General features: G+C 44.4%; 1 protein-coding gene across 3 annotated transcripts in view; it reads right to left on the bottom strand.

The window, feature by feature from the left end:
* CTNND2 (catenin delta 2) overlaps nucleotides 1–26903 on the bottom strand; it is a 6416678-nt gene that overhangs the window by 536181 nt on the left and 5853594 nt on the right. For all 3 annotated transcript variants that reach the window (XM_044064921.1, XM_044064922.1, XM_044064923.1), the window contains one exon: nucleotides 18079–18229. In XM_044064921.1, coding sequence (XP_043920856.1) covers nucleotides 18079–18229 — 151 coding nt within the window. The remainder of the gene's footprint in view (nucleotides 1–18078; nucleotides 18230–26903) is intronic.

Here is a 26903-nt window from a genome sequence, read left to right as displayed (position 1 = left end):
TAAAACACATTCTAACAAGTGGTGCTGTATTATGCAAGGAATATAATTTAATACAATCAGGAAGGTGAATCAAAGAATGCATACATGTATGCATGGATCTAAAAATGTGTTTAAGAACACTCCAGAGGAAAGTGTGAAAGGCTCAAAATCATGGGCAAATGTTAAGCTTTACTTTTGTTACCAAAGCAATGGATGAAGGTAAAACAGTTCACACCACATTACCTTGACCTGGCCAAGCCTTTTGACACAGTTCCCTACTCAGGTGTAGTCCAAAAGATGAATACTGTAGGAGCAGACACTTGCATCACTAGCTGGATTGTCAACTTACTCACAGGATGTAGGAGATCAAAATAGGGGAAGAGTCCAGTCACCAATGTAGTCCCCCAGGGTTCAGTCCTGAGACGTTTTCTGTTTGGCATATACATCTCAAAAGTAAAAGGAAATACCAAAGGGCTTTGGCCAGCTAAGTTTGAGATGACTACAAACTAAGAGCAGTTATTGAATCCCCAAATGATTTACCCATCATGCAGGAAGGTTTGTCCCAAATAACAGGTGTTAAAATCATGACAGTGCCCTCTGAGAACTGACCCAATTGTTTGACATTTGGGAACTTGTGTGTACAGTGACCTAACTTTTGACCAACATGTGCCCAGAGTCATAAGAAAGCCTTTCTATATTGCACAGCCTATAAACAAATTGATTGTGACTATATCTAGAGATGTTGTTGTACCCCTTTACAAAGCTCTCATTAGGTCAATTATTTTGTATAATGCCCACTTTGGCATGTATCTGTTCAGCCCCATGCAACAATTGGAATACCTTCAGCGATACCTTACTAAAAGGATACAAGTCCTAAGCAATAGGTCTTGCATGGACCACCTCAAAGATTTATTACCATACTCAGTATCCCACAGAGTGCTTAGAGGTGACATGTCTTGACATACAAAGCATCCTCTGACCTAATATAGATGGACCTACTGAACATCAGCAAGTCAAATGGCATTAGAAATACTCAGTCCATGTATCTAAACTGAATGTTGCGGAGAGCTGGATATATATCACAGAGGCTACCACTGTTCCAGAACAGACTATCCATATAAATAAAACAAAGCTCTAACGATGAGTAATAGGAAACTTACTCCAGGATTGCCTCTCATGCCACTAATGGATAGAGGTAGTTCCTAAATGCTGCATCCCTTACATGGGTCCCCCCAAATTATCTATGGTATGATCACAGTTATTCTCACTAGGGCTAATATACAATTATCAGTCATGGGATAGGTAAGACCAATCAGAAAATGTTAATTCAAGCACCAAAAGGGAATTGGCTAATGTTAAAATGTCCTCCAAGTGAACCTATGCTGTGGTAGTAAATACAGTAGTTATAAAAAAATTGCCCTTTTTAGATCACTAAGTGCCCCCCCCCCCCCCCCCAGTCCTCAGCGGCTTCTGGCGCCTATGGTTAAGATCATTGCTGAGAAGTATCTTGGACTGAAAAATGCCATCAGGACCCTGTGTGCACTAAGAAGGCCCCTCCAGTTTTCTCTTGGTGTGAGTAGTGGCTGGATATCATGCCCTTGTTACAGTTTATGTACTTCTTGCAATCATGCTGGATGCATTGTGCAATGAATGACCACTTCAGGTATGTAGCATTAAGAAGCATTGTATGTTAAATGTAAATGCTCCTGTAGTGGATGGTACCCAGCACTATTACTGATCTATCCAAAAATGTCACAGCAGCCTGTACTCTCCCCAGTACTAGCAGGGAATTTCTATCATTATCGGAGTGGTAAACTGTAAGGCATTTGGATTTGAAGCTAACTCTGTGCTATTCCTTGGCTGTCTTGCAATTAAAGCTATAGCAAAGCTGGGATGAAGTTGGTGGCTGCATCAAGTGAGAGCTGTCATCTGCATTATAGCCGGGCTGCTGATCTCAACATTGTAACTAATGTGCCAATCAGTCCCTGCAAGTAGTATCAGCAATCATTTAAGAAGATGTGATCATGAACAGCAGCTGTTTAAATGTCAGATTGTGTGTGTGTGTGATTTTGTGTGAGAGAGACATGAACTGCATTATGAGCTAATATATCTCCTTGTTAGTTTAACAAAGGTGTTTGACATTGTTCAATATAACTATTATATTGTTACTTTATAACCCCTTTCCAATCCACTTTTTTCAGTGTCTGTGAACTATAGCAAGGAGCTATAATACCTGTTTGCTGAAGTTTTGCCCATGTTGATAGTGTTGATAGTGCAAATAACCATTCTGTATATACTGGATATGAATGGCACATGCTATTCTGAAACAGGAAAATAATGAATAAAATGAGCAGCAACAAACACTAAAAACAATTTGCCTAGACACACTCAGCAAACATGCTGCAGATGCATATCCCCGTTAGTTTGTAAAGAATTATGTTAGAGTCCATGAAGAATAACTGTACCAGTTTTCAGATTTTGCTGAATTCTTGGCTGTTTTGTAGTTTCTGTGTTGCCCAGACCTTACTAAGATAAAAGGAAGCTTCTCTGTTCATCAGTGAGAGTGGTGAGCTTCGAGCAGGCTATCTGTCCCTGAAGGAATGGTTTCAGCTCAGAATCTGTAGTTTTATTGGCCATTTTGGGCTATTTCTATCCCTTTCATCTTTCTGATTAAAAAAACGTGTTTGTGCGTTTTTTGCATTTGTATTACCTCAGCAAGAGCCTGCCTGAGTGTCCTGCAGAGTTCTACAGCAGCAGAAGGAGAAAAGAGAGACTGAGTGGATTAAGTACCTCTGTTTTGCTTTGTATTGCTTATTTTCACTAACTGCACTATTTCGAGCATTTTTTATTAACTTTCCTACTTACTTGAACTGTTTTTCAAATTCTGATACTGTTTGCACTTTGATCATTTTTAAGTGTTTTTCAACTGTTTAATTGCAGAGGGCAACACACTCAAGTGTGCTAGCCATTTTTCTGCCTTAAAAGTCTTTGTATTACTTATCTGTTTTAATTTTCAGAAAAAATGCTATCTCTCTATTTGTTCCATGCCTTTCTATAACCAGTAGAGTTCAGTTTTCAGATTTTTCTGATTTCTGGGCTGTTTTGTAGTTTCTGTGTTGCCTAGACCTTATTAAGATAGAAGGAAGCTTCTCTGTTCATCAATGAGAGTGATGAGCTTTGAGGAGCCTATCTGTAACTGGAGGCATGGTTACACCTCAGAATATATAGTTTTATTGACAATTTTGGGCTATTTCTATCCCTTTCATCTTTCTGTTTAAAAAAACTTGTTTGCGCTGTTTTGCGCATCGTGCAGTGCTTTTAACTATGGTTAAACTTTTTCCGGTGCCAGAAATCTGCTCTTCTGATTTTCCCTTAGAACTAGCCAGTTTTCTAGTTTTAGCACTCAAAACTGTTTCTTTCTGCTCAGCATTTGTTGAAAACTCATTGCAAGCACTAAATAATCTACAAATTAGTGCAGCTCTCAACTTTCCTCACTTATCAAGAGGAAAACAGTTTTTAGTACTTAAATTAATAAGCACCTAACCAGGCATGTCTAAGTGTCAGCTTCTGGTGTTTTCCTTTGTCCACCTGATGAATATGGGCATCATGGGGCAATGTAGCAATTGCCTCATGTACACTGACAACCCTCTCCTCCTACCACCCAACACTACAACCTGTTAGCCAAGACTGGACTAGACAGTCAAGAGGAGAAGGTAAATACCTGCACCATACCACACTCAACACATAGTCCATCAAAACCTGCACCAACTAAACCCAAACAAAGTAACACAAAACACACACCTACATTCACGGAGGCTCTCAGTAAAAATCTGCCCAAATAACAGAGACCTCCAAAGCTGAAACGCAAGCAACACCCCCCCCAACACTACCCGAATGACACATAGCCCACAAAATCAGTGTGCCACTCAACCTCAGCCCATAAGGCAAAACAACGTACACAACACATTAGTCATACATGAATCTATAGTCAGGCACACTAATGTCCCTCTCACCAGGCTAAACAAGGAGAAAGTTACTGTCACCTGCCTGTCGGGTGCCAGGATCTGCCACATAAGGCACACACTCAGGTCACTCCATAACAAGTACAAATATGACTCTGTCATTGTCCATGTTGGAGTGAATGACCTGAGATGTACCTCCCTGGACTACATGAAAAGAGACATGAAGGAGCTCTCCAACCATGCAGCCCAGGCAGGTATGACCATATTCCTGAGTAGCATCCTGCCATCACCCAAAATGACACCACAGTACACAAACAAAATGATTAACTTCAACAATTGGCTAAGCTTCTGGTGTCATTCTAAGGGGATCCAGTATCTGCCTGGGACAACATGATCGACATACCACGATGCTTTGCCAGAGATGGTCTGCACCTGTCACCTCTGGGATTCCAGATACTGGCTAAGGCTCTTGCCGCCCCCCTATAGTGCCTTTTTTAGGCAAGGCTCAAATGTCAAACACATCACCATAATAGGTAAAAACAAGCTAAATCTAAGGGTAATGTTACTCAATGCTAGAAGTCTAAACCTCAAAATGCACTCACTCGAGGCACTCCTTCAGATGGAGAACCTGACATCTGTGCAGTGACAGAGACCTGGTTCAAGGCTCCAGAGAGCACCCCTGCATTACCAGGTTACAATTACTACCACACCATTCGGCCACCTAACCTGGACGGAAACACTAAGGGAGGAGGCGTGTCCATATTCATAGAGGATATCCACACCTCCAGGCCAGCTGCTCAACATAATGCATCTGAAATTATCCAGCACAATTAACACTGGGCAAGACTGGAATCCAGGTTGTAGCTTGTAACAGATCCCCCGCCATGCCCCAGGACACCAACTCCATTTTCTCGATATACTGGATAATGTTAAGGTACAGCCCAATACTCTAATAATGGGAGATTTCAACTACCTCACCATCAACTGGGAAAACTACTCATTTACTAACTCATTTGCTCAATGTTTTCTGGAATTCGTAAATTCCAACGCCCTGGGTCAGCTTGTTCATACCCCCCACCAGGGGCAGCAATACCCTGGACCTGGTCATTACCAATATGGGTAACGGAAGCTCCACACCAGAGGTCAACTCCTCACTGGTCAGATCCCACCACAAGCTAATCACCCTAGACATCCATATCCTGCCCCCACCTCCCATTAAGGAAACCACTGTAAAAAACTTCTCCAAAGCCAACTTCATGCTTCTTAAGACAGAAGTGGCTAACTTCACGACACCCATACAGATGGAAAATACAGGCACGACTGCTGAATCCTATATAAATGCACTGTATAAACACATACACGAGTGTGTGGACTGTGCCATCCCCAACAGAACCAAGACGCTATCCTCCAAAAAAAGGAAGCCAATCTGGTGGTCCCCTGCCATAAAAAAATTCTACAACAGAAGGAAGAAACTGTTGCAAAAAAAGAGCAAAATCCCATGATTGCAGGGACTCCCTGGTCAGCCTCAGTAAGAAGCTGAGATCCCTCATAAAATATTCCAAAGCTAGTTACAAAAATAAAATAGTCACTGATTCTAAAGACAACCACAAAGCATTCTACAGCTATGTCAAGAATCTCAATGGCAACATTCAGAACTGTTCTGAGCTACAGCACAATGGCACTAGATATACAGAACCAACTGATATTGCCAACATCCTGGCAGACAGGTTCAGTGCAAACTTTACCATCCCTCACCCTCCAAAGGGCCCATCTCCATACCGGAAGATTGCAAAGCCCCTGTAATCACAGACGCACATAAAAAGACCGCACTCTCAAAAGCCAAGAACACAGCATGCATGGGACCAGACAACAAGCCAGGCTGTGTTCTGCACAAACTAAAGAATGAACTGGCACCCCACCTAAGTACCATGTTGAACCATAGCCTCACTTCAGGCTTTGTGCCTATGGAATGGCGCACAGAGACGGTTATCCCACTACACAAAGGGGGTGCCACCACCGACCTTGGGAACTACAGCCCCATTAGCCTGATGAGCCTGGTCTGCAAGATTATGGAACGTAGCATCCTGGGGCTTACAAACAAAGACACAGGTAACCTCCAAACTCTGGACTCCACTCAGTTTGGGTTTGTAAAAGGCAGCTCATGCCTCCTAAACCTGATTGACTTCTTTGAAGCAGTCACCAGAGCCATGGGCGAGGTAAGGTGGTGCACACACCCTATCTTGAGCTCACCAAGGCTTTCAACACTATCCCTCACTCCGGTATTATACATAAACTCAGTGGACTGGGTATAAACCCCTATGTCACAAGATGGGTGGTCAACTGGCTCATTGACCGAACCCAGACAGTGAAAGTAGCAGACTCCAAATCCGACTTCAGACCAGTGACAAGTTGAGTACTACAGGGTTCAGTCCTGGGTCTTCTCCTGTTCAGTATCTACTTCTCAGAAGTCCAGGCTAATACAGCTGGTCTCTGGTAAATGAAGTTCGCAGATGACTGCATACTAGGAGCATAACAGAATCGCCTAAGGATGTGGAAATTTTACAAAGAGGTCTCACTGAGACTGATGCTTGCTGTCAAAGTCATGGCCTCAAGCTCAATGCCAGGAAGTGCATTGTCATCCTCTTTGGAAAAAACACTGTATCCATGAACTACCACACAGGCGGTAGCCTACTAAACACCAAAAGTGTGATAAGAGACCTTGGGACACAGGTGGACAGTAGTCTCTCCCTTGATAATCACGTCACCACAGTAGTCAGGAAATCCTTCTATGTGGCACACCTCATTTCAAAGCAGTTCCCCACCAGAAATAGAGAGATCATTGTGCCTCTCTACTCATCCCTCATCAGACCCATTATAGAGCGTGTGACACCTGTGCCCTGGCCCAGCAATCAAGGAGCCTCAATCCTCACCACTAACACCAGAGAGGGCATCTCATACATGAGGAAAGGATAACAAATACACACAGTAATGTGCAATTTCCCTTAAGAGCAAACAGAAATCACAGTCAGTCTGGGGCTGGTCGCTCCCTTGCTTTCCAGGTCCCCAATAAGACTCCCCACTGGCACAGCTATAGGGTCCAGATTTCAGCCAGCTGGGCAAGCTAAAATCTCCAGCACTCTCTCTGTCCAACCAGTGTTTTGTGCCCCTGCCCAAGTAGCTGACACACACACACACACACACACACACACACACACACACACACACACACACACACACACACACTTTGAGATAAGAGTTTATACAACCACACAGACACTTCTGGGGAAGGCTGGCACAGGTTCTCCAGCTGTGCCCCCTTTTCCCAGACTATACAGTAGTACCCTGCCACCACCCAGCTAATATTTATCAGCTACTCAAAGGCTCTTAAAAGGGTGTCCGATTATTACTGTGCAATATTACTATCCAATTGGTAGTATAACTAAACAGTCAAGGCTTATTAGAGTGACTTTGTACAGGATCCTTATATACATGCAATGTACTCTTAGCGCTTAACTTGTCTCTACACAAAAAAAGCCACATTTAAAAGGTTTTAAAATATTTAATAATAAATAATAAAAAACACAAGACAATACTTCTTACTACACAGTGCTAATCAAAAGTTCAGAGATCACACAGAAATACTTAAAATAATTCAGTAGTACAGTTCTGACATCACAGAAAAAAAACATTTGTCTAATCATTCTATTTCTATTTCTAGCTATTTCTAAAAGAAAACACAAGTCGAAAATAACTTACATATGAGCAAGACAATGCTGTGAGCTGGATGGTCAAGACAAATATGCTTAATGCCTTCTGATTCTCTCTATTGCTATTACAGTCCTTGTTCCCATTACATCATTTCTTTTTACACTTTCTTGGTGTTCCCAGGCTAACAGAAACTTAAGTTAGAACAATAGGCAGGATGCTTCACTCCAGACTCATCAACTCCAAATTCTAACTTCAAAGAGACATACATGAAATCATTTTAACTTCAAAGGAAAGATAAGAAATGCTTGACTTAGCTTTCTTTACAGAATAGGGCAATGTTGCTACATTGTTTTAAGTTCAACATTTCACAGCACATTCTTTCATTTAAGAAAACAAGCATGTATTCCAACATTTCACAGTATTTTCTTTCAATTAAGAAACCAAGTCTGTAATTCAACATTCATATTTACAAATGACAGAATTATATATACAATTCTATCTTACTAGGCTTTCAGCCTTCACCCCCCCCCCAGAGAACTCAAGCTAGTTTTTCAAGTGACCCTTGAGAAACGCTGCTCAAGAGGATTAGGTCTATCTGAGTGTTCCGTACCCCATTCCCTGACTTGAGAGCCCATCTGCATTGGCATTGCTACTCCTACTGTGATGCTGCACTGACATGTCATATGCTTGCATCCCTAGGCTCCATCTTAGCAAATTGGCATTTTGCTGGCTGGCTCTGTTTAACCATGTTAGGGGGTTGTGATCTGTCATAACAGTGAATTTCCTTCCATACAAATAAGGCTGAAGTTTCTGCAATGCCCACACTATGGCTAGACATTCCTTTTCTACAGCTGCATAGCACTCCTCCTTGGGTTGGAGCCTATGACTGAGCTAAACCACTTGGTGCTCTTCCCCCTCTGAAGAAATCTAGCTAAGTAGAGCCCCCACCCCATGGTTTGAAGCATCCACCTGCACAACAAATTATTTGCTGTAATCTGGACTGGCTAACACAGGGGGTCCTCCCAAAGCGTCTTTAAGCTTCTGGAATGCCTGCTCACATGCTGGGGTCCACACTACCTTATCTGGCCTGTTCTTCCTTGTCAGGTCTGTGAGGGGAGCAGCTATGGTACTATAACTGGGGACGAACTTTCTGTAGTACCCTGTTGTCCATAAAAATACCCCTCACCTGCTTTTTAGTAACAGGTGCAGGGCATGCCTGAATGGCTTCCACTTTGGCAGGTTCTGGCCTTATCTTACCACTCCCCACTCTATGTCCTAGGTGGAAGACAGCCGCCATACCCACCTGACATTTGCTCAGCTTAATGGTCAACCCTGCCCTCTGTAGTCTGCCCAGCACCTCCCTGACATGCTGAAGTTGCTGGCCAGGAATGGCTGTAGATGGCAATATCATCTAGGTAAGTAAGGGCAAACCCTCCTGCTCCTGCTAGGATATGATCTACCAGCCTCTGGAAAATTGCTGGGGCATTCTTCATCCCAAAGGGCATCTTTAGGAACTCATACAAGCCAAACGGGAGTCACAAAGGCTGACTTCTCTCTAGCACTGGGAGTCAAGGGCACCTGCCAGTAACCCCTGGTAGGATCAATGGTTGCAAGATACTTAGCCCCACCCAGCTGCTCTAGGGCATCATCTGTCCTAGGCATGGGGTAAGCATCGGCCTTGGTGTGATGATTTAATTTCTTGTAGTCCACACAGAACCTGGTGCTGCCATCCTTCTTTGGCACCAGCACCACTGGGAGACCCAGACACTGTTGGACTCTTGAATCACCCCTAGTTCCAACATCTCCTGTACCTCCTTCCCTCAGAGTCTGTTTGACTCTCTCAGGCACTCTTTAAGGGGCCTGCCTAATAGACCTTTGGGGTCCTGTATCCACCTGGTGCTGCACCAGGTGGGTGCACCCTGGTTTCCCAGTGACATGTCCCCATATTCCTGCAACACTGCTCGGATCTTTTGAACTAGGGTAGGAGATACCTGCTGAGATATTGCTACCCCTTCCACTGAGGTGTCAGCCTCAGCCTCACTGAGGAGATCAGTCCCCAGATCTCCCTCAGACTCCTCCTGCAATCCGCTGCAAACGCTCAGCACAAGGGCCTCCCTATCATGGTAAGGTTTCATCATGTTAACATGGTACAATTTGTGCCCCTGTCTTGTGCCTAGCAGTTCCACCATGTAGTTAACATCACTTACCTTTCTTGCCACCTTGTAGGGTCCCTCCCAAGCTGCTTGCAGCTTGTTGTGTCTGAACAGGAATGAGAACTATTACCTGCTGCCCCACAGCATACTCTCTAGCTCGAGCATTCCTGTCATACCACACCTTTTTCTGTTGTTGGGCTTCTGCCAGGTTCTCCTGGGTCAAGCCCATGAGTTCCCTGAGCCTTGTCCTGAGGTTTAGGATGTATGCCACAACAGACTCCTTGAGAGACTTGCACTCATCTTCCCACTCATCTCGAATTAAATCTAGAGGTCCCCTCACCCTATGCCCATACAGCAACTCAAAGGGTGAAAAACCTTTGGATTCCTGGGGAACTTCTCTGTAAGCAAACAACAGATGGGGCAAATATTTGTCCCACTCCCTCTTAAACTGATCTGCAAATGCCTGTGACATGGAATTGATTGTAGAGTTTAACCTCTCAACAAGACCATTAGTCTGGGGATGGTAGGGGGTGGTCTGCTTGTGCTTCACCTCAGGGACTTCCACAGACAAGCCAGCAGGTCTGATATGAAATTGGCACCTCTGTCAGTCAGTATTTCTTTTGGGAAACCTATCCTGCTGAAAATCTCTAACAAAGCATTTGCCACCTTCTCTGCCTCAATGGAGGCCAAAGCCACTGCCTCGGGGTATTGTGTAGCATAATCCACTACCACTAGGATATATTTTTTCCTGTGAAACTTGGGGTATTCAGAGGACCCACAATATCCATAGCTACCCTCTGAAATGGCTCCTCAATTACAGGCAAAGGCATCAAAGGAGCTCTCACCTTGTCTCCTGCCTTGCCTACCTTTTGACACTGCCCACAGGTCCTGCAGTAGCCTGTGACATCTCTGGAAATTCCAGGCCAATAGAAGTTCTGCATAATATGCCTCTTTGTACGTTTTATGCCTATATGACCTGCAAAGGGACTATCATGGGGTATGGCTAGAAGCGCCAGATGGTAGGCTCTAGGCACTACCAACTGCTGTACTCTCTCATCTTCTATCCCTCCCTCAGGGGTCCACTCTCTGTATAGTAACCCTTTATCCCAGTATACAGATTCCCCCTTTTCTTGAGAATCAGGTGCCTCCCTAGCTACCTGCCTCAGGCCCTGCAATGTAGGGTCTGAGACCTGAGCCTGTCTCAACTCTCTCCTCGTAACTTTTCCCAGCTCCCCTTCCACAGGAAGTCTGGCATTCTCTGACAGTGGTGCCTCACTGTCAGCCTGGGTACTACTACTCACCTCTACCTTTGCAGTCACTCTGTACAAGGGAAAATCAGTACCCATAAGCAGCTGTGGCTCACATTCAGTCTCACTGCTACAGAGTAGCTCCCTCTCTGAAGGAACCACCTCACCAGTCCTGGCTCCAAGTATGCAGTCTGTCTGGGTCTCCTCCAGGCTACCAGACCCACATACTTGTCTCCTAGCCTTACTGTATGTAACTGCATAAGCACATGGTACTGTTTCATCCAAATCCTTCCCTATCAGGACATCTGCAAGGTGGTAGTTCGGTACCCCTGTTGTCTCAAGACAACCTACTATTGGCATTTTGTCTTTCCCACTTACTGGCTCCCTCACCTTTTGTTCCCCATCTTGCCTCTGTGGGCACCTGTATGCCACATGGCCACACTGGCTGCATTCAAAACATTTAACCCTAGCTCCTGGACATGTACCTGGACTAGTGGCTTCCCCTGTTACTGGCAGATTCTGCTGTGGCAATCTGTGATGGCCACCATGGGGTCCTTTAGACCCATGAGCAGTACTGGGGATCCCCTTCCTGAGCACTGCTGTCTGCTTGCCAGGTATAGGTCTCCCTTCTTCCCCAACTCATCCAAAGTAGCACATTACCTATGAGCTAACCAGATCCTTATGTCCTCAGGCAAAGTGCTAAGGGCTTGTTCCCTCACCAAAAGGTCTGCCAGCCCTTCAAAAGTGGCGACTTGACATCCACTCACCCACCTATGAAAATAAGTGCTCAATTCAGCAACATATTCACACACACTTTCATCTGCCTTACATCTATGCTCACGAAACTTTTTCCTGTACGATTCAGGTGTTAGCTTAAAAAACCCTAATAGACAGTTTTTACAACAGTATAATGAAAACATGCAATGTCAGACATTTTAGATAATACTGGTACAGCTTTACCATGGCATAAGGGGGTCAGGAACCGTACCCAGAGCCCTTGGTCAACTTCATACTTTGTGCATACCCTCTCAAACATATGAACAAAACTATCAAAATTATCCCCCTCTTTAAACTGTGGAAGAAATTTACTGACCTTTTGTGCTTCTGGGGTCCAGTTACTCCCTTCCCCAATACCTCCATGACTCTGGCAAAGAGTCAGCATCTCCTTCTCATGCTGCCTCTGCCTCTCTTTTTCTTCAGCTTCTAGGCATAGCAGCTTCTCATTCTCCTCACTCTCTAGATGCCTCAGTCTCTCAGCTGCTTCTAATTCCACATGCCTGGCCTCCAACTCAATTCTCTGCAACTCCAGCTGGATTTTTAAGTCCACTGCAGAAAGGTTGAGCTTTCCCTTCTCCGATGGTGTTATATCTCCACTGCCAGTCTGACTGTCCACCTGGTCGCTGTTTTGTGATGCAGCTGTAACCAAGGCTGCAATCAGGTCTGCCTTAGTCAGGTTTCCATGCACCAGTCCCCTAGCCTGGCACATCTCCGCCAGCTGACTCCTTGTCAGCTTTCCGTACTCTTCTGCTGACATGCTGCCTGCTCACCCTGATTAACTAAGCTAACAAAAGAAATAAAACAACTGTGATCTGAACTCTGAGTATGCGCTGCGTGGCTGTTTTAGAGTATAAAAACACCTTCAAAGCTCACTGTACACAAGCTACAGGATTCACTCTACCCAGAGCACTACAAGCCAATTAGTATTTGCCAGCTGATTACTATGTGATGTGTATATCCCACCGCTGCCCAACACAAATGTGACACCAGTGCCATGGCCCAGCAATCAAGGAGCCTGAATCCTCACCACTAACACAAGAGAGGGTGTCTCATATATGAGGAAAGGATAACAAATACACACAGTAAAGTGGAATTTCCCTTAAGAGCACACAGAGATCACAGTCAGTCCAGAGCTGGTCACTCCCTTGCTCTCCAGGTCCCCAATAAGACTCCCCACTGGCGCAGCTATAGGGTCCAGATCTCAGCCAGCTGGGCAAGCTAAAATCTCCAGCACCCTCTCTGTCCAACCAGTGCTTTGTGTCCCTGCCCAAGTAGCTGACACACATACACTTTGTGATAAGAGTTTATACAACCAGACACTTCTGGGGAAGGCTGGCACAGGTTTTCCAGACTATACGGTAGTATCCTGCCACCACCAAGCTAATATTTATCAGCTACTCAAAGGCCCTTAAAAGGGTGTCCAATTGTTACTGTGCAATATTATTATCCAATTGGTAGTATAACTAAACAGTCAAGGCTTATTAGAGTGACTTGGTACAGGATCCTTATATACATGCAGTGTACTCTTAGGGCTTAACTTGTCTCTACACAAAACAACTATAGTTAAAAGGTGTTAAAATATGTAATAATAAATAATAAAAACACAAGACAATACTTCTTACTACACAGTGCTAGTCAACAGTTCAGAGATCACACAGAAACACTTAAAATAATTCAGTAGTACAATTCTGACATCACAGATAAAGTACAGTTGTGTACCTACCATAAATGTAGATGTTCGAGTGTATTTACTGTTGAAGTCATTACACTTGGGTTATCCTGTTGGCAGGCTACCCGCAGTCGGCCCGAATTCCAAAGCCTTGGTCCGGCGTCGGCTGCTGTCACCTCTTCCCTGACGTCACTGCGCCAGGGGTATAAAAGATGCAGCCGACGCCATTTTCTTCAGTTTTTCTTGCCCCAGATGTCAGGTGCCCCCAAAAGGGTAGGCTAAAAATTTTCCAAATAAAAATGCATGCACTAACATAAACATTACCTTCATCTACAAGCAAATACACCACATAGGTTGTATAGAATGGAGAAGTACAGATAAGTCACAACAAAGAAAGGGGGATGTGGGAGGGTAACCTGGACTGCAACAGTGAATACACCCGAACATCTACATTTATGGTAGGTACACAACTGTACTATGTTCATCGTGTTTCACTGTTGCAATCATTACACTTGGGTTGAATCCCAAAGCTGAGGTTGGAAGGCTGGGTCTAAATAGAATTAGGAGTGGCTATGAGGCCCTGCAGAACTGCAGTGGCGAAGCCTGCTCTGGATTTAGAGTAAAGAGGTAAGTGGTAGTGCTTTGTAAAAGTGTGCACTGAAGTACAAGTTGCAGCCTCCAAAATGTCCTTGGTTGGTACTCCTCTGAGGAAGGCTGCTGAAGTGGCTGCTGCTTTGGTTGAATGTGGCCTAGTGCCCTTAGGCACTGGTTTGCCATGTTGTGAATAGCAGAAATGAATGCAGTGGCCTATCCATTTTGAAATAGTCTGCTTTGAGATAGCTTTTCCTTGCGATCCTGCAGCATATGCCACTAAGAGTTGCTCAGTCTTCCTGAAAGCTTTGGTTTTGTCCAAGTAGAAGCGTAGCTGCCTGTGTATGTCCAAAGAATGCAGAAGTCTCTCCCCCTTATTCTGTGGGTTTGGATAAAAGGTAGGCAAATGAATGGTTTGGTTAAGAGCCACACTGGACACTACCTTAGGCATAAAAGTTGGGTTTGTCCTCAGAGAAACGCTGTCTGGATGGAAAATTATAAAAGGTTCCACAGCCATTAGTGTCTGTAACTTTGATACTCTTCTTGCTGAAGTTATAGCTAGGAGCAGAGCTGTTTTCCATGATAAGAATTTTATCTCAGCTGTATTGGCTGGCTCAAAAGGAGGCAGTGTAAGCTTTTCCAAGACAAAATTGAGGTCCCATGCAGGTATTGGTGCTCTCCTTGAAGGTCTTATGTTTTTGGCCCCTCTGAGGTACAGCCTTAGCAGTGGATGTGAAAAAATAGGTGGGTCCGTATTGTAATGAGCTGAAATGGCAGAGGCATGGATCTTAATTGATGAGAAGGATAGGCCTTTGTCCAGCATCTCAGTTAGGTATTGTAAAATCTGAGGAATATTTGGTACAAGCATGTCAATTCCTTGTGCCTGGTTCCAAGCACTGAATCTCTTCCATTTTTTCTGCATAAGATTTTCTGGTGCTGGGCTCCTGGCCTCCAAAATAACATCCATAACTGCTTTAGAGGGAGATGCGTTCTGAGTGGTTACATCCATGCTGCCAGATTTAGGGTTCTGAGTTGGCTGCGCAGGATCTGATTGTTTTGTTGGGTCAGTAAATGAGGAATTTGAGGTAATGTCCAGGCTGGACCTTGAGACAAGCTCTTTAGGATTGGGTACCAGTGCTGGTGTGGCCAATCTGGGGCAATCAGTATCATTTTTGGCTTCTCTTGTCTGACCTTTAGGAGTACCTTGGGGAGGAGTGGAGGAAAGGCATATACTGTAAGGGTTTTCCAGCTGAATGAAAGAGCATCCACTTTCCATGCTTGCTTGTGATAAGTCCTTGTGCAGAATGTCTGTAGTTGGCAGTTGTGAGGGGAGGCAAATAGATCTATGTCTGGGCATCCCCATTTCCTTGTTATCATGCTGAAGATTTGTGGATCTAGTTTCCACTTGTGAGGATCCATGAGGTTTCTGCTTAGTTCATCTGCCAGAGTATTTGTCTTTCCTGGCAGGAATTGTGCTTGGAGGTGTACTTGATAAGTCAATGCTGTGTTCCACAAAGTCATGGCGTATCTGCAGAGGGGGTAGGAATGAATGCCTCCCTGCTTGTTTATGTACCACATGACCGTAGTATTGTCCGTCTTTATCAGTAGTTGTCCTGGATGAAGTAGATCCTCGAAGGCTGTCAGGGCATTCTGAACAGCTAGCATTTCTTTTTGATTGGTATGAAGATGTATTTGTCTTGCGGGCCTTGTGTCCTGAATACATTTTCCTGCCATGTGGGCCCCCCAGGCATAATCTGATGCATCTGTTGTTAGTGTCTGCCTGGCTGTGGGTAGAGTGAATGGCTGTCCCTTGTTGTGGTGACAGGCCTGTGCCCATCATCAAAACTCCTAATGCAGGCAGAGAATGAGGGTAATTAATGTTTCCAGGCTGTGGCAATGTTGAGTCCAAACACTTTTTAGATACCATTGTAGTTTCCTCATATGCAGTCTTGCATATGGAATTAGTAGAATGCAGGATTCCATGAAGCCCAAAGCCTGCAGAATTTTTCTTGCAGATAACTGGGTCTCTGTTGCCAACATTTTGAAGTAAGAAGTCACTTGCCTTTGTTTGTCTGGTGTGAGATAAGCCATCTGGGCAGTTGTATTTAAGTTTGCACCCAGGAATATTATCTCTTGAGAGGGTACTAGTTTTGATTTATTTTCATTTACTGTGTACCCTAGGCAAATTAGTAATCTTTTTACAAACGCCAGATGCTTCAGTAGAATGCCCTTGTTCTCTCCTTGAATAAGGCAGTTGTCCAAGTAAGGATATATTTGTATCCCCCTTTGTCTGCAGAAAGCAATTACTGGTGCCAGGCATTTTGTGAAGACCCTGGGGGCAGTAAATAAGCCAAAGGGCAGTGCAGAGAATTGATAGTGCATTGAGTCAACTATTAATATGAGGTATCTTCTGCAAGATTGTCTGATTGTGACATGCTGGTATGCCTTTTTTAGGTCCAAAGTTACAAGCCAAGCCTTCTTGCCCAGCATGGGCAGACGCTGCTACAGAGTCAACATTTTGAATTTTGGAATGTCCAGAAAAGTGTTTAGAATAGGTAGGTCCAGTATTGGTCGCTCTGTTTAAATTGCTATTGCAATCCTTGTTCCTATTACATCATTTCTTTTTACACTTTCCTGGTGTTCCCAGGCTAACAGAAACTACATAATTGTTATCTTGCACCTGCAGGAAACTACAGCCATGAAAGACATTCCACATATAAACTCTAGTAATTATTCCTTTAGTTAAAACAATAGGCAGGATGCTTCACTCCAGACTCATCAACTCCAAATTCTAACTTCAAAGGGACATACATGAAATAATTTTAACTTCAAAGGACAGACAAGAAATGCTTGACTTAGCTTTCTTTACAGCAGGGGGCAATGTTGCTATATTGTTTTAAGTTCAACATTTCACAGCATATTCTTTCATTTAAGAAAACAAGCTTGTATTCCAACATCTCACAGTATTTTCTTTCAATTAAGAAAACAAGTCTGTAATTCAACATTCATATTTACAAATGACAGGATTATGTATACAAGTCTATCTGGCTAGGCTGGCAGCCTTCACAGAGTGCAACACCCCATTTGGCATGTACCCTGCAAGACATCAAGGCAACAGAACTACCTCACTAAGAGGATTACCAGCCTCAAACAGATGCCATATGCAGACCGTCTCAAAAAACTCCAGCTCTACTCCATCGCATATTGCCTATTCAGAGGCGACCTCTACCTAACATACAAAGCCATGTCTAACCCAGATCTGATGGACATGCTATACTTAATGAAATCCCAGTCTCCTCGAGCCACATGCTCCAGGGACCTAAACCTTGTCATCACAATAAACAGAACATGCTGGAGGGATAGATTCCTGTCCCAGAGACTTCCCATGCTCTGGAACAGACTACCCATTCATGTCAAGCAAAGCTTATCAGTAGCCCTCTAAGAAAAATCTTGAAAACTGGATGGGAAACAGGAAATTCACCCTGGGAATCACTTCTGTAGCTTTACTTGACAGGGGCACAGGAAAATAATTTTCTTGGGTGGCGAAAGCCAGGACGTTTTTTGGCTAGGCGTATATAGGCTCTAGGGCCGATAGTCTAGTACTTACCTATGAACCTATGAAACTATTATGCTCACAGAGAAACACCAATGAGACAGAAGTCATCTTGAATATTAGCTCAAGATGGGATGGAAGTTATCTGACCTCTGACAGCAGTTATCCAAGCATTTAGTACAATTTTCATATAATTTGGTAACAGAGAATTGGAGTACATTCTTCATTCAAATACAGTAAGGTAACTTGCTGAATTACAAAGAAGGTGCAAAGGTAAAGTCATGCTTCTGAATTCAAGTATTCTATCATTATTACATGCAAATAAATTTCTCCTCTAGGATGTTAGTAATACATATCACATTAAAGCAAATGCAGACCAAATGCAATATGTGATTTACATATAAGACAGGTACATGGGAATAATTCGTGAATGACTCACCTATAAGTTCCTTGTTTCTGACATCTAAGGCCATGTTTCTTAAAGCTGTAGCAATGGCACATACCACACGGTCATTGTCTATTCGCAACAGCTCAACAAGAATTGGTAAACCTTTTTCTTTGCGGACAGCTGCACGGATATACACTGACCACTACAAAGCAAAATCAGATGACAGATTCATTAGCAAGTATAAATTGATTGTTCATTGTTTAGCAATATTTCAACAGCATTTAACTGAGTATGAGCTATACATACAAGCTAAAGATGGAAAGGCACCATAATACTATTGAGTCGCTAATCTAAAAACTGCAGGTTATAAAATGTAATCATGCCGATATGCTATTTAGAAACAAAATTGTATTCACTCTCCAACCATCATACCTTCAGCCAATTTGTTTATTATGTTTTAAACTGAGAATGTTAATATAGTTGTTAAAACACTGGAATACAATTGATCACTGAGTTCAGATCAAGTCCATTCAGAATTTTGGTTCAACTATTTAATTTAAGATTACTGAATACATTTGTACTACAGAAAGAGAAGGTAGGGTGTAACCAACATTCAGAAAATGGATGTTTGTAGTCTTGTGCAAATGCTGTGAAATGTGTGGGAATAGCCAATAAGGGCTTTGGCTTTGATTATTTGATTGCCTGCTGTTGTTACACAGGGATGTTTTCTGAAAGGAACTTGTGCATATCTCTGTGTGTATTTCCGCATACATATGTATATTTATATCTATATACCCAGCCATACATATACATAGATAAATGATATGCATGTGTGTATGTATGTATGTACATAAATTACAGTTCAGTATCAGATTACTCTGTTGTTTTGTTTTTCTCATAGGAATACCTGCTTTGCAGCAGAGATGTGGAGAAGAGTTTCACAGTAATAAAAATACTGTATAAAGATGACTTTATGTCTATAGCCTACAATAATAATACTATAGACATATATTGTAAGATAGTTGGTTGTGATTGCAAAAGAGGACAGCCATGGATTGCACATAACCCTATAACAACACACCTTTATTTAAATTAGAAGTTATGTACCTACCATAACGTTCCATGTTAGTTGTCTTCTCTCATCTTCTTTCTTGCTGGATGGGTTCGGAGCCGATCCTCGGCTCCGACTTGGCACTTGCTAAGCTCGAGAGTCACTTTTACCAGCTCGAGGCAGCCCCATATCCCATGATGCAAGGCGGTAAATCCCCAGATCTCGTTTGGTATCTAGATGAAAGACTGCCTAACAAAAAACTTTCTACTAAGGAAAGAGGAAAGACTAGCGTAAAAACTGTAAGGGGAAGCCAGGTAATCATGGGCAAGAACTAACAGGTGCCCAAGGAAGAAATCTTCCAGAGACAAGGGAAATCAAGGTCTGTCCAGCAAGGGGGACAGGAGGGAGGGACGCAAGAAAGAAGGCGAGAGAAGACAACTAACATGTAACGTTATGGTAGGTACATAACTTCTAAATGTTAAGTTGTCAATCTCGCCTTCATTCTTGCTGGATGGGACCGCGTCCCTAGCACCTCTATCCTGGGTGGCTCAATGGAACAGACTCTTGAGAACTGTGGAACCAAAGCTTGCCCTATCCCTGGAGGCCAAATCCAATTTGTAATGAGAAACGAAGGTATGAGGAGTGTCCCAAGTGGCTGCTGCACAAATAGTATCTAAAGGTAACCTAGCCTGAAAATCTGTATAAGTGGCTAGGCCTCTTGTGGAATGTGCTTTTGGTTTTGAGCTCAGTTGTTTGCCCCTAAGCTGATAAATGTCAGAAATGGTGGAAGAAAGCCATCTGGATAAGGTCACTTTGGAAACAGGGAGACCTTTTCTATTTTCAGCGTAAGAAAGGAAGAGCTGATCAGATTTTCTGAATTGTTTCGTTCTGTCCAAGTAATATCTGAGTTGGCGGTGAACATCTAGGTAATGCAATTTTTGTTCCGCCCTGTTTGAATAATTTGGAAAATATACAGGAAGATCAATTGATTGGTTTAAATTTGTTTTCGAAGCAACCTTGGGCAAAAAGGATGGATTAGTTCTCAAGGATACCCTGTCCTTGTGGAAGACCAAATATGGGGGACGAACAGAGGGCATGAAGTTCCAACACTCTTCTAGCCGAGGTAATAGCAACAAGAAAGAGTGTCTTCCAAGAAAGAAACTTTAAAGAACATGAAGCAGCCGGTTCGAAAGGGGGAAGAATTAAGGATGTCAGCACTAGATTTAGGTCCCACTGTGGTGGAGGATTCCTAACAGGAGGCTTTAGAAGGAAAACTCCTTTAAGAAAGGCTTTACAAAGCTTGTGGGACATAATGTTGTGGTCTGCAAACCCAACATGAAAATTCGAGATTGCTGCCAACTGAACTTTAACTGTGGAAGATGAGGAACCTGAGTGAAAAATTTCCGCTAGAAAATCCAAGACTGCATGAACAGGGGCAGTAAAGGGATCTATGTTCCTAGATTTCACCCAAAAGGAAAAACGTTTCCACTTGCTAGAGTAAATCCTCCTGGTAGAGGATTTAAGAGAAGCTACTATGATGTCTCTAACGGGGTTAGAGATCATAGGAAGCCTGGCTAAGGACGGAAGTGGAGCAACCAAGCTGTGAGGTTGAGAGAAGGAACGGACCGATGCAACTGACCCGACTGGTGGGTCAGAAGATCTGGCACTAGGCCCAGATGCCACGGCTGCACCAAGAGATGGTGATGAAGGAATGGGAACCAAATTTGTCGAGGCCAGTAAGGGGCAATGGGAATCATTTTGGCTCTCAAAACGGTCGCTTTCTGGAGTACCTGTGGTATCAATGGAAAGGGAGGAAAAGCATAAAGAAGTCCCTGGGGCCAATCTTGGGTAAGAGCATCTCTGGGGGGATGGCCCAGAAGTGGGAAGAGAGAGAAGAAGTCTGGGCATTTGCTGTTTTGGGGAGTAGCAAAAAGGTCGCAACATGGGCGGCCCCACTTCTGAAAAATCTCCTCCACTATAGATTGCTTGAGAGACCACTCGTGAGGCATGAGAATAGCTCTGCTCAATCTGTCCACTAATATATTGGTTTTCCCAGGGATATGCATTGCTACCAGAAACCGATGAGAGGAGATCGCCCATTGCCAAAGTCTGAGAGCCTCTCGACACAAGGGATATGACTTGGTTCCGCCCTGCTTGTTGATATACCACACTACGGACATATTGTCCGTGTGAATTGCAATCGTTCCTAGGGGAAGAAAGTCATTGAGGGCTTGCAACGTTAAAAGCACTGCTCTCATCTCTAGGACATTTATGTGCAGGTGGTATTCGAACGGTTGCCACGTCCCATGAACTATCCTGCCCTGATAATGTCACCCCCACCCGATCAGGGAGGCGTCCATAGTGACCGTGGCTACCGGGGCCGGGGAAACAAAGGGTCTGCCCTGATGGACTTGGGGAGAGGAAATCCACCAGGATAGATGGTCCTTGCAGGTTTGTGTCACCAGAATCTGGTGACGCATGGGAAGCTGTTGGAAGGACCATTGGGTGAACAGCATCCATTGTAGGAGACGCATGTAAAAATGGGCCAGAGGAAGAAGCGTGATGGCAGCTGCCATGAGGCCCAACACTTTCAGGACCAGCCTCGCTCACACCCTTTTGCTGGCAAGGATGATCCGAACATGGTTTTGAATATCTAGGATTCTCTGGCTTGTTAGGTTTGCTGACATCCGAACAGTGTCTAGATCTGCGCCTATAAAAGTAATAGATTGGCAGGGCAATAAGGAGGATTTTTCGAAGTTGACTGAAATTCCTAACTGACTGCAGAGATGAAGGGTGTAATCTCTGGCTTGGAGAAGTTGATGCCTGGTGGTGGCTGAGAGGAGCCAGTCGTCAAGATACGGAAACACCTGGAATCCTTGACGTCTCAGGTGAGCCGTGACCACTGCCATACATTTGGTGAACACTCTGGGGGCTGTAGTGAGACCAAAGGGTAGGGCTCTGAATTGAAAATGACTGGACCCCAGCCAAAAGTGGAGAAACCTTCTGGAGCGCCTGTGAATTTTTATGTGATAGTACGCATCCTGAAGGTCTATTGAGCACATCCAGTTGTCTTTGCCCAAGAAGGGCAAAATCGATTGAAGTGTGACCATCTGAAATCTTGTCTTTTTCACCGACTTGTTGAGTCTGCTGAGGTCTAATATTGGTCTCCAGTCTCCCGTCTTTTTGGGAACCAAAAAGAACCTTGAGTAGATTCCGGACTCTAAATGGTCTGTGGGAACTGGCTGGATGGCCCTTTTTTCTAGAAGCTTTGAAACCTCTAATTTTGCAATTTCCCTTAGACCGGGTGGAACGTCTGGAAGGGAACTTCTCTGAGGGAAGGGACTTTCCTCGAAAGGAATCTTGTAACCCTCGGATATGATCGACTGTACCCATTTGTCTTGTGAGAGGGAAAACCAGGCTTCTGGGTACAGCGATAATCTCCCCCCGACTGCCTCCAAGGGTGGACAGTCGGGCAACACCTCAGGGATGCTGGAAGGGCTTGTCAGAGAGAGGCTCTCTGTTGCCCTGGTTCTGCGGACCCCCTCTGCCCCTAGGGCGGCGTCTGTTGTTATTACCCCCTCTGCCTCTGGGGGTAAACTGACCACGTGGGTCCGGCGTGACTCCCTGAGATTTCCGGAACCACATCTTCCCTCCCTTCTGTCCTTTGGGATAAGGCCTAGAAGGGGTGGAGAAACGGACTCCTACAGCAGAAAGAGTCTTGCCATCCTGCTCACACCTGGTCAACGTGTCCTTCACCTGAGGGCCAAACAACGTTGACCCATCAAAGGGATAGTTTGTGAAGGACGCCTTAAAGGGGTCTGCAAAATTAACAGAGCCGCATCCAGGACTGACGTCTAAGAGCCACTCCTGTGCCTGCAGCTCTACTCGCTCCATCTGCCGCATAAGAAATGAGCCACATGGAGGAGTTGGTTATGGAGTTAACGATACCTAGCTGAGAGGCAATCTTTTCCTGAGCCCCTGCTGCTGAAGGATCCTGTACTACTTCACCTAATTCTTTAAGGATGTCCCTTTGAAGTCTGGGGAAGTGACATAAGTAATTCAACATCCGCTTACCATACCTGTCCATGGTCCTAGAATCCTTGTTAGGAGGATGGACTGGTACGGAAGGATCTGCAAGTTCCTTCTTGGTGGCTGCTGCCACCACCATGGCATCAACGGGGACACCTTTCGTCAGAAACTGCTTCTCGGTGGGGGCTGTAATAAATTTAGAAGGCCTCCTGGGGACTGGTTCCACAGAATCAGGAGATGCCCACGCCTTCCAAGCTATCACCTCCATGAGGGGGTCGAAAGGCGGAGACACCCAGGAGTGGAGGGTCGAGATCCAAAGGCCTCTAGGTATACCGACTCATCCTCGGAGGGATTAATGGAGGGCCAGCTACCCCTCTGTTTCAGGAGTTCTGGGATGTCTGAGAAAGAGACATCCTCAGAGAGGGATCTTGGGGAACCCTCCAACTCATCTAAGTCGGTATCTGAGGTTGTAGACTCAGGGGAGTCTAGGTGCTTCCTCTTACAAGTCCTCTTACGTGGGGGATCTCCTGATGGATCAGGAGAATCCTCGGAAGAGGGGGTTCTTGCCAATGGAGAAACCTGAGGTGATGGATCTCTCGGTCCGGGAGCAAGAGAGTGGGAAGAGATATCTACAGGCACCATAGAGGGAGGAACTAGAGGAACAGACTGCTGACTAAGCCCAGGGGCCAGCACACTCCTCATCACCTCGAAGGCTCCCCTCCCAGGGAGATCTGAGAGACCCCGCTCTGAAGAAACGGGAGCTCCTGGGCCCACCAAAAGGGAAGGCTCCGAGGCAGATGTCGGAGCCGAGCTCACCAAGGCCGAAGCCCCAAGAGGGAGAGCAGGGTCGGACAAGGGTCCGATGCCACTCGCCCCCTCTGAGCAGACCAGGGAAGCCCGACCACCGGATCCCTCCAAGGAAGGTCTCAAGGAGGAGATAGGAGTAGAAGCTGAAGGAGCAGAAAGGGGTGGGATCTGCCCCGCAGCTATAGCAGTGACTATTCCAGTAGTCTCCGGCTCCAAGCTCTGAAGGAGAGTCGAAGGAGGAATTTGCAGTGGTGCAGTGGGTGTGGACTAGTAGTCGTCTGTTGAGATGGACTATGGAGCATCTGGGCTAGTGCCTGTGATTTTAATAATCTACTAACCACTCTCTCCAAGTCATGGTCAGTGAGCCTGGAAGACCTAGATGATCGGCTCCGATGGCTCCGCTTCGAAAGAAGAGGTGAGGCTGGAGCCGAAAGGATAGGCTCCAACGAGGGAGATCTAGACCTCTTCCTCGACGAAGCCATTGGAGCCGAAGAAACCTCGGCTCCAGACGGAGCCGACAACTTATCGGCTCCAAGCCTGGTCAAAGATGTGTCGGCTCCAGCCGGAGCAGACACAGACATGGAAACAAGGGTATCGGAGCCGGCCGGCGCCGATACCGAACCCTTAGATGTATGGAGGATGGAGCCGGTCGGAGCCGACACCGATGAGGAAATCAAAGTATTGGCACCGATAGCCACCGGTGCTGAAGACTTAGTCAAAATAGTATCGGCTCCAGCCGGAGCCGATCTCGACTCCAAAGGAGTCGGAGCCAGGGCCGGAGGCTTAGAAGCAGAAGCCTGGGCCTTTGAAGTCTTGGAGGGCTGACCCGAAGCAGACTTGGCCGGGGAGCCCTCTGACTTTAGTAAGCCTCTTAAAATTAATTTGTTTCTCCTTTCCTGCAGGACTCTCTGGCTGAAGGAGTGACAAATAGCACAGGAGTCCTGCAGGTGGAGAGGTCCCAGGCAATAAATACAAGAAGTGTGACCGTCTGTCAGAGACATTTTCTGACAGCATGAGTCACACTTCTTGAAGCCTGAGACCCTCGGTTCTTTGGACATGGTAAGTATCCACACAAGACACTCTACTCACACAGTCCAAATTAACTTAAGTGAAGAAAAAACAAAAACACTCACACACACACACCCTGACAGGAAGGGATGGGGGAGGACTTAAGGCCCGACTGACTGAAATAAAACTAGGAAACAGTACACTATAGAGACCTTTTAAAAATACGTAAAAGTGACAAATACACTAAGATATGAGAAAAAATATGAGAAATATAAAGGATGGGGCGTCTAATATTTGACTAGAAATTACTTACCAGGAGCTGGTAAAAGGAGGACCTCATCAGCGAAGCAGCAAATGAGATCTGGGGATTTACCGCCTTGCATCATGGGATATGGGGCTGCCTCGAGCTGGTAAAAGTGACTCTCGAGCTTAGCAAGTGCCGAGTTGGAGCCGAGGATCGGCTCCGAACCCATCCAGCAAGAACGAAGGCGAGATTGACAACTTAACATCATATGTTATATTCTGTTATTAAGGGACATCTCTATAAGTTGATATGAAATAATCAGACATCTACATATACCTCTGCAGAAAATGCTTAGTCATAGATTTGTAGTTAAGTGGTAAAAATATAAGTAACAAAAAGATTTTTTTTTAAATAAAGAATGCTTTTTATTCAGTTGCTCTAAAAACTTAAAAATAAGGAAGAACAATGACAACTTTGCAAAAGGAACACAGCCAAGTTGATTTCAGAAAAAAACATTCGAGGTTGGTTTTCCTGATTGTGGTAATGAGGTTCTAGAAGTAGTAGCAGGAATCAGCAAAACCAACCTTGAATTTTTCTGAAATGAGCTTGTCTGTGCTTCTTTTGTAAAGTTTTCACTCTTCTTCCTTATTGTTTTACTTTTTAGAGTGACTGAATAAAAAGCATTCTTTATTACTTTTTTTTTACTTATATTTTTACTTAAAAACTAAAACAAGTGGGAAGTCAGCAATGCAGGCAACACCTACATCCATTGGGAACCAATCATTATGCAACAGACAGCACTTCAGCACCCTGGACAGCTCACTGCATCAAGGGATGTGACAGAGCCACAAAGCCAATTTAAATAAAAAGCATTCTAATAATAATAATCATAATAATAATAAAAAGTGAAATAGTGGACATTATCATTGCAGATGGAAAGTGGTAGAAAGTCTCCAGACAGGAGAGTGAATGGATATGCAGCAGGCTGCTTTCACAGGATAGACTAAATTATATCACTGAAAGTTGTCAAGTCATAGGTCTAGGTAAAGAGTAGAGATTCACCACAGTGGATGGCCTTGCACTCATCACTGCAGATAGAAAACTGAGTTAGATACATTTAAATGGACTTCTGAAATGCAGAACATGTTTGAAGGCAGCAGATCCTTTGGGGATAGTGTTCCACACTGTGGAATCAAGAACTGGAAATGATCTATAGGATTTAAGGGTGTCCTTGTCTAGGTAGCTCAGGTGTGGTGTTCTTGGGAAGAAATGGCTGACTCAGAGGCTTTCAATGATCAATAGGACTTAAGATGGGAATGTTATGAGAGGACCAACAATGTGAATACTTTTATACTGTGTAATCTTTCTAGATGGTTTGCTTTTGACAGAATATGGTAGAGGAAGCAATGAATTTGTTTAAGGACATAGATAAGCATTGTTCTTCTACAACTGAGTGAAGAGGAGGAAGAGTACACACACAAAACTGATGTGAGGACCATTTAGTGAAAGTATGTTAAGTTAATATGGTGAGAAATGTAATGATCCCGATTCACCTCTTTCAAACAGAAGGCATTTAGTAGGTCATATCAAGAATCACACATTATTAAAGAACTGGACAGTCTTCACTGATATGTTTGGGGGTGCAAATACTCACTCTGGAGTGAACAAGACAGGTCCTGGCTATAGAAACAAAACAGTATGCCCTTTATTTTTCTGCAGTCTTAGGGGTTTGATTCT

The sequence above is a fragment of the Protopterus annectens genome, chromosome 3.part0 (genome assembly GCF_019279795.1).
Source record: "Protopterus annectens isolate FY-2018-M chromosome 3.part0, PAN1.0, whole genome shotgun sequence".
NCBI lineage: Eukaryota > Metazoa > Chordata > Ceratodontiformes > Protopteridae > Protopterus > Protopterus annectens.
Note: the sequence above shows the minus strand (reverse complement) of the source record. Positions and strands in the feature narration are given on the sequence as shown.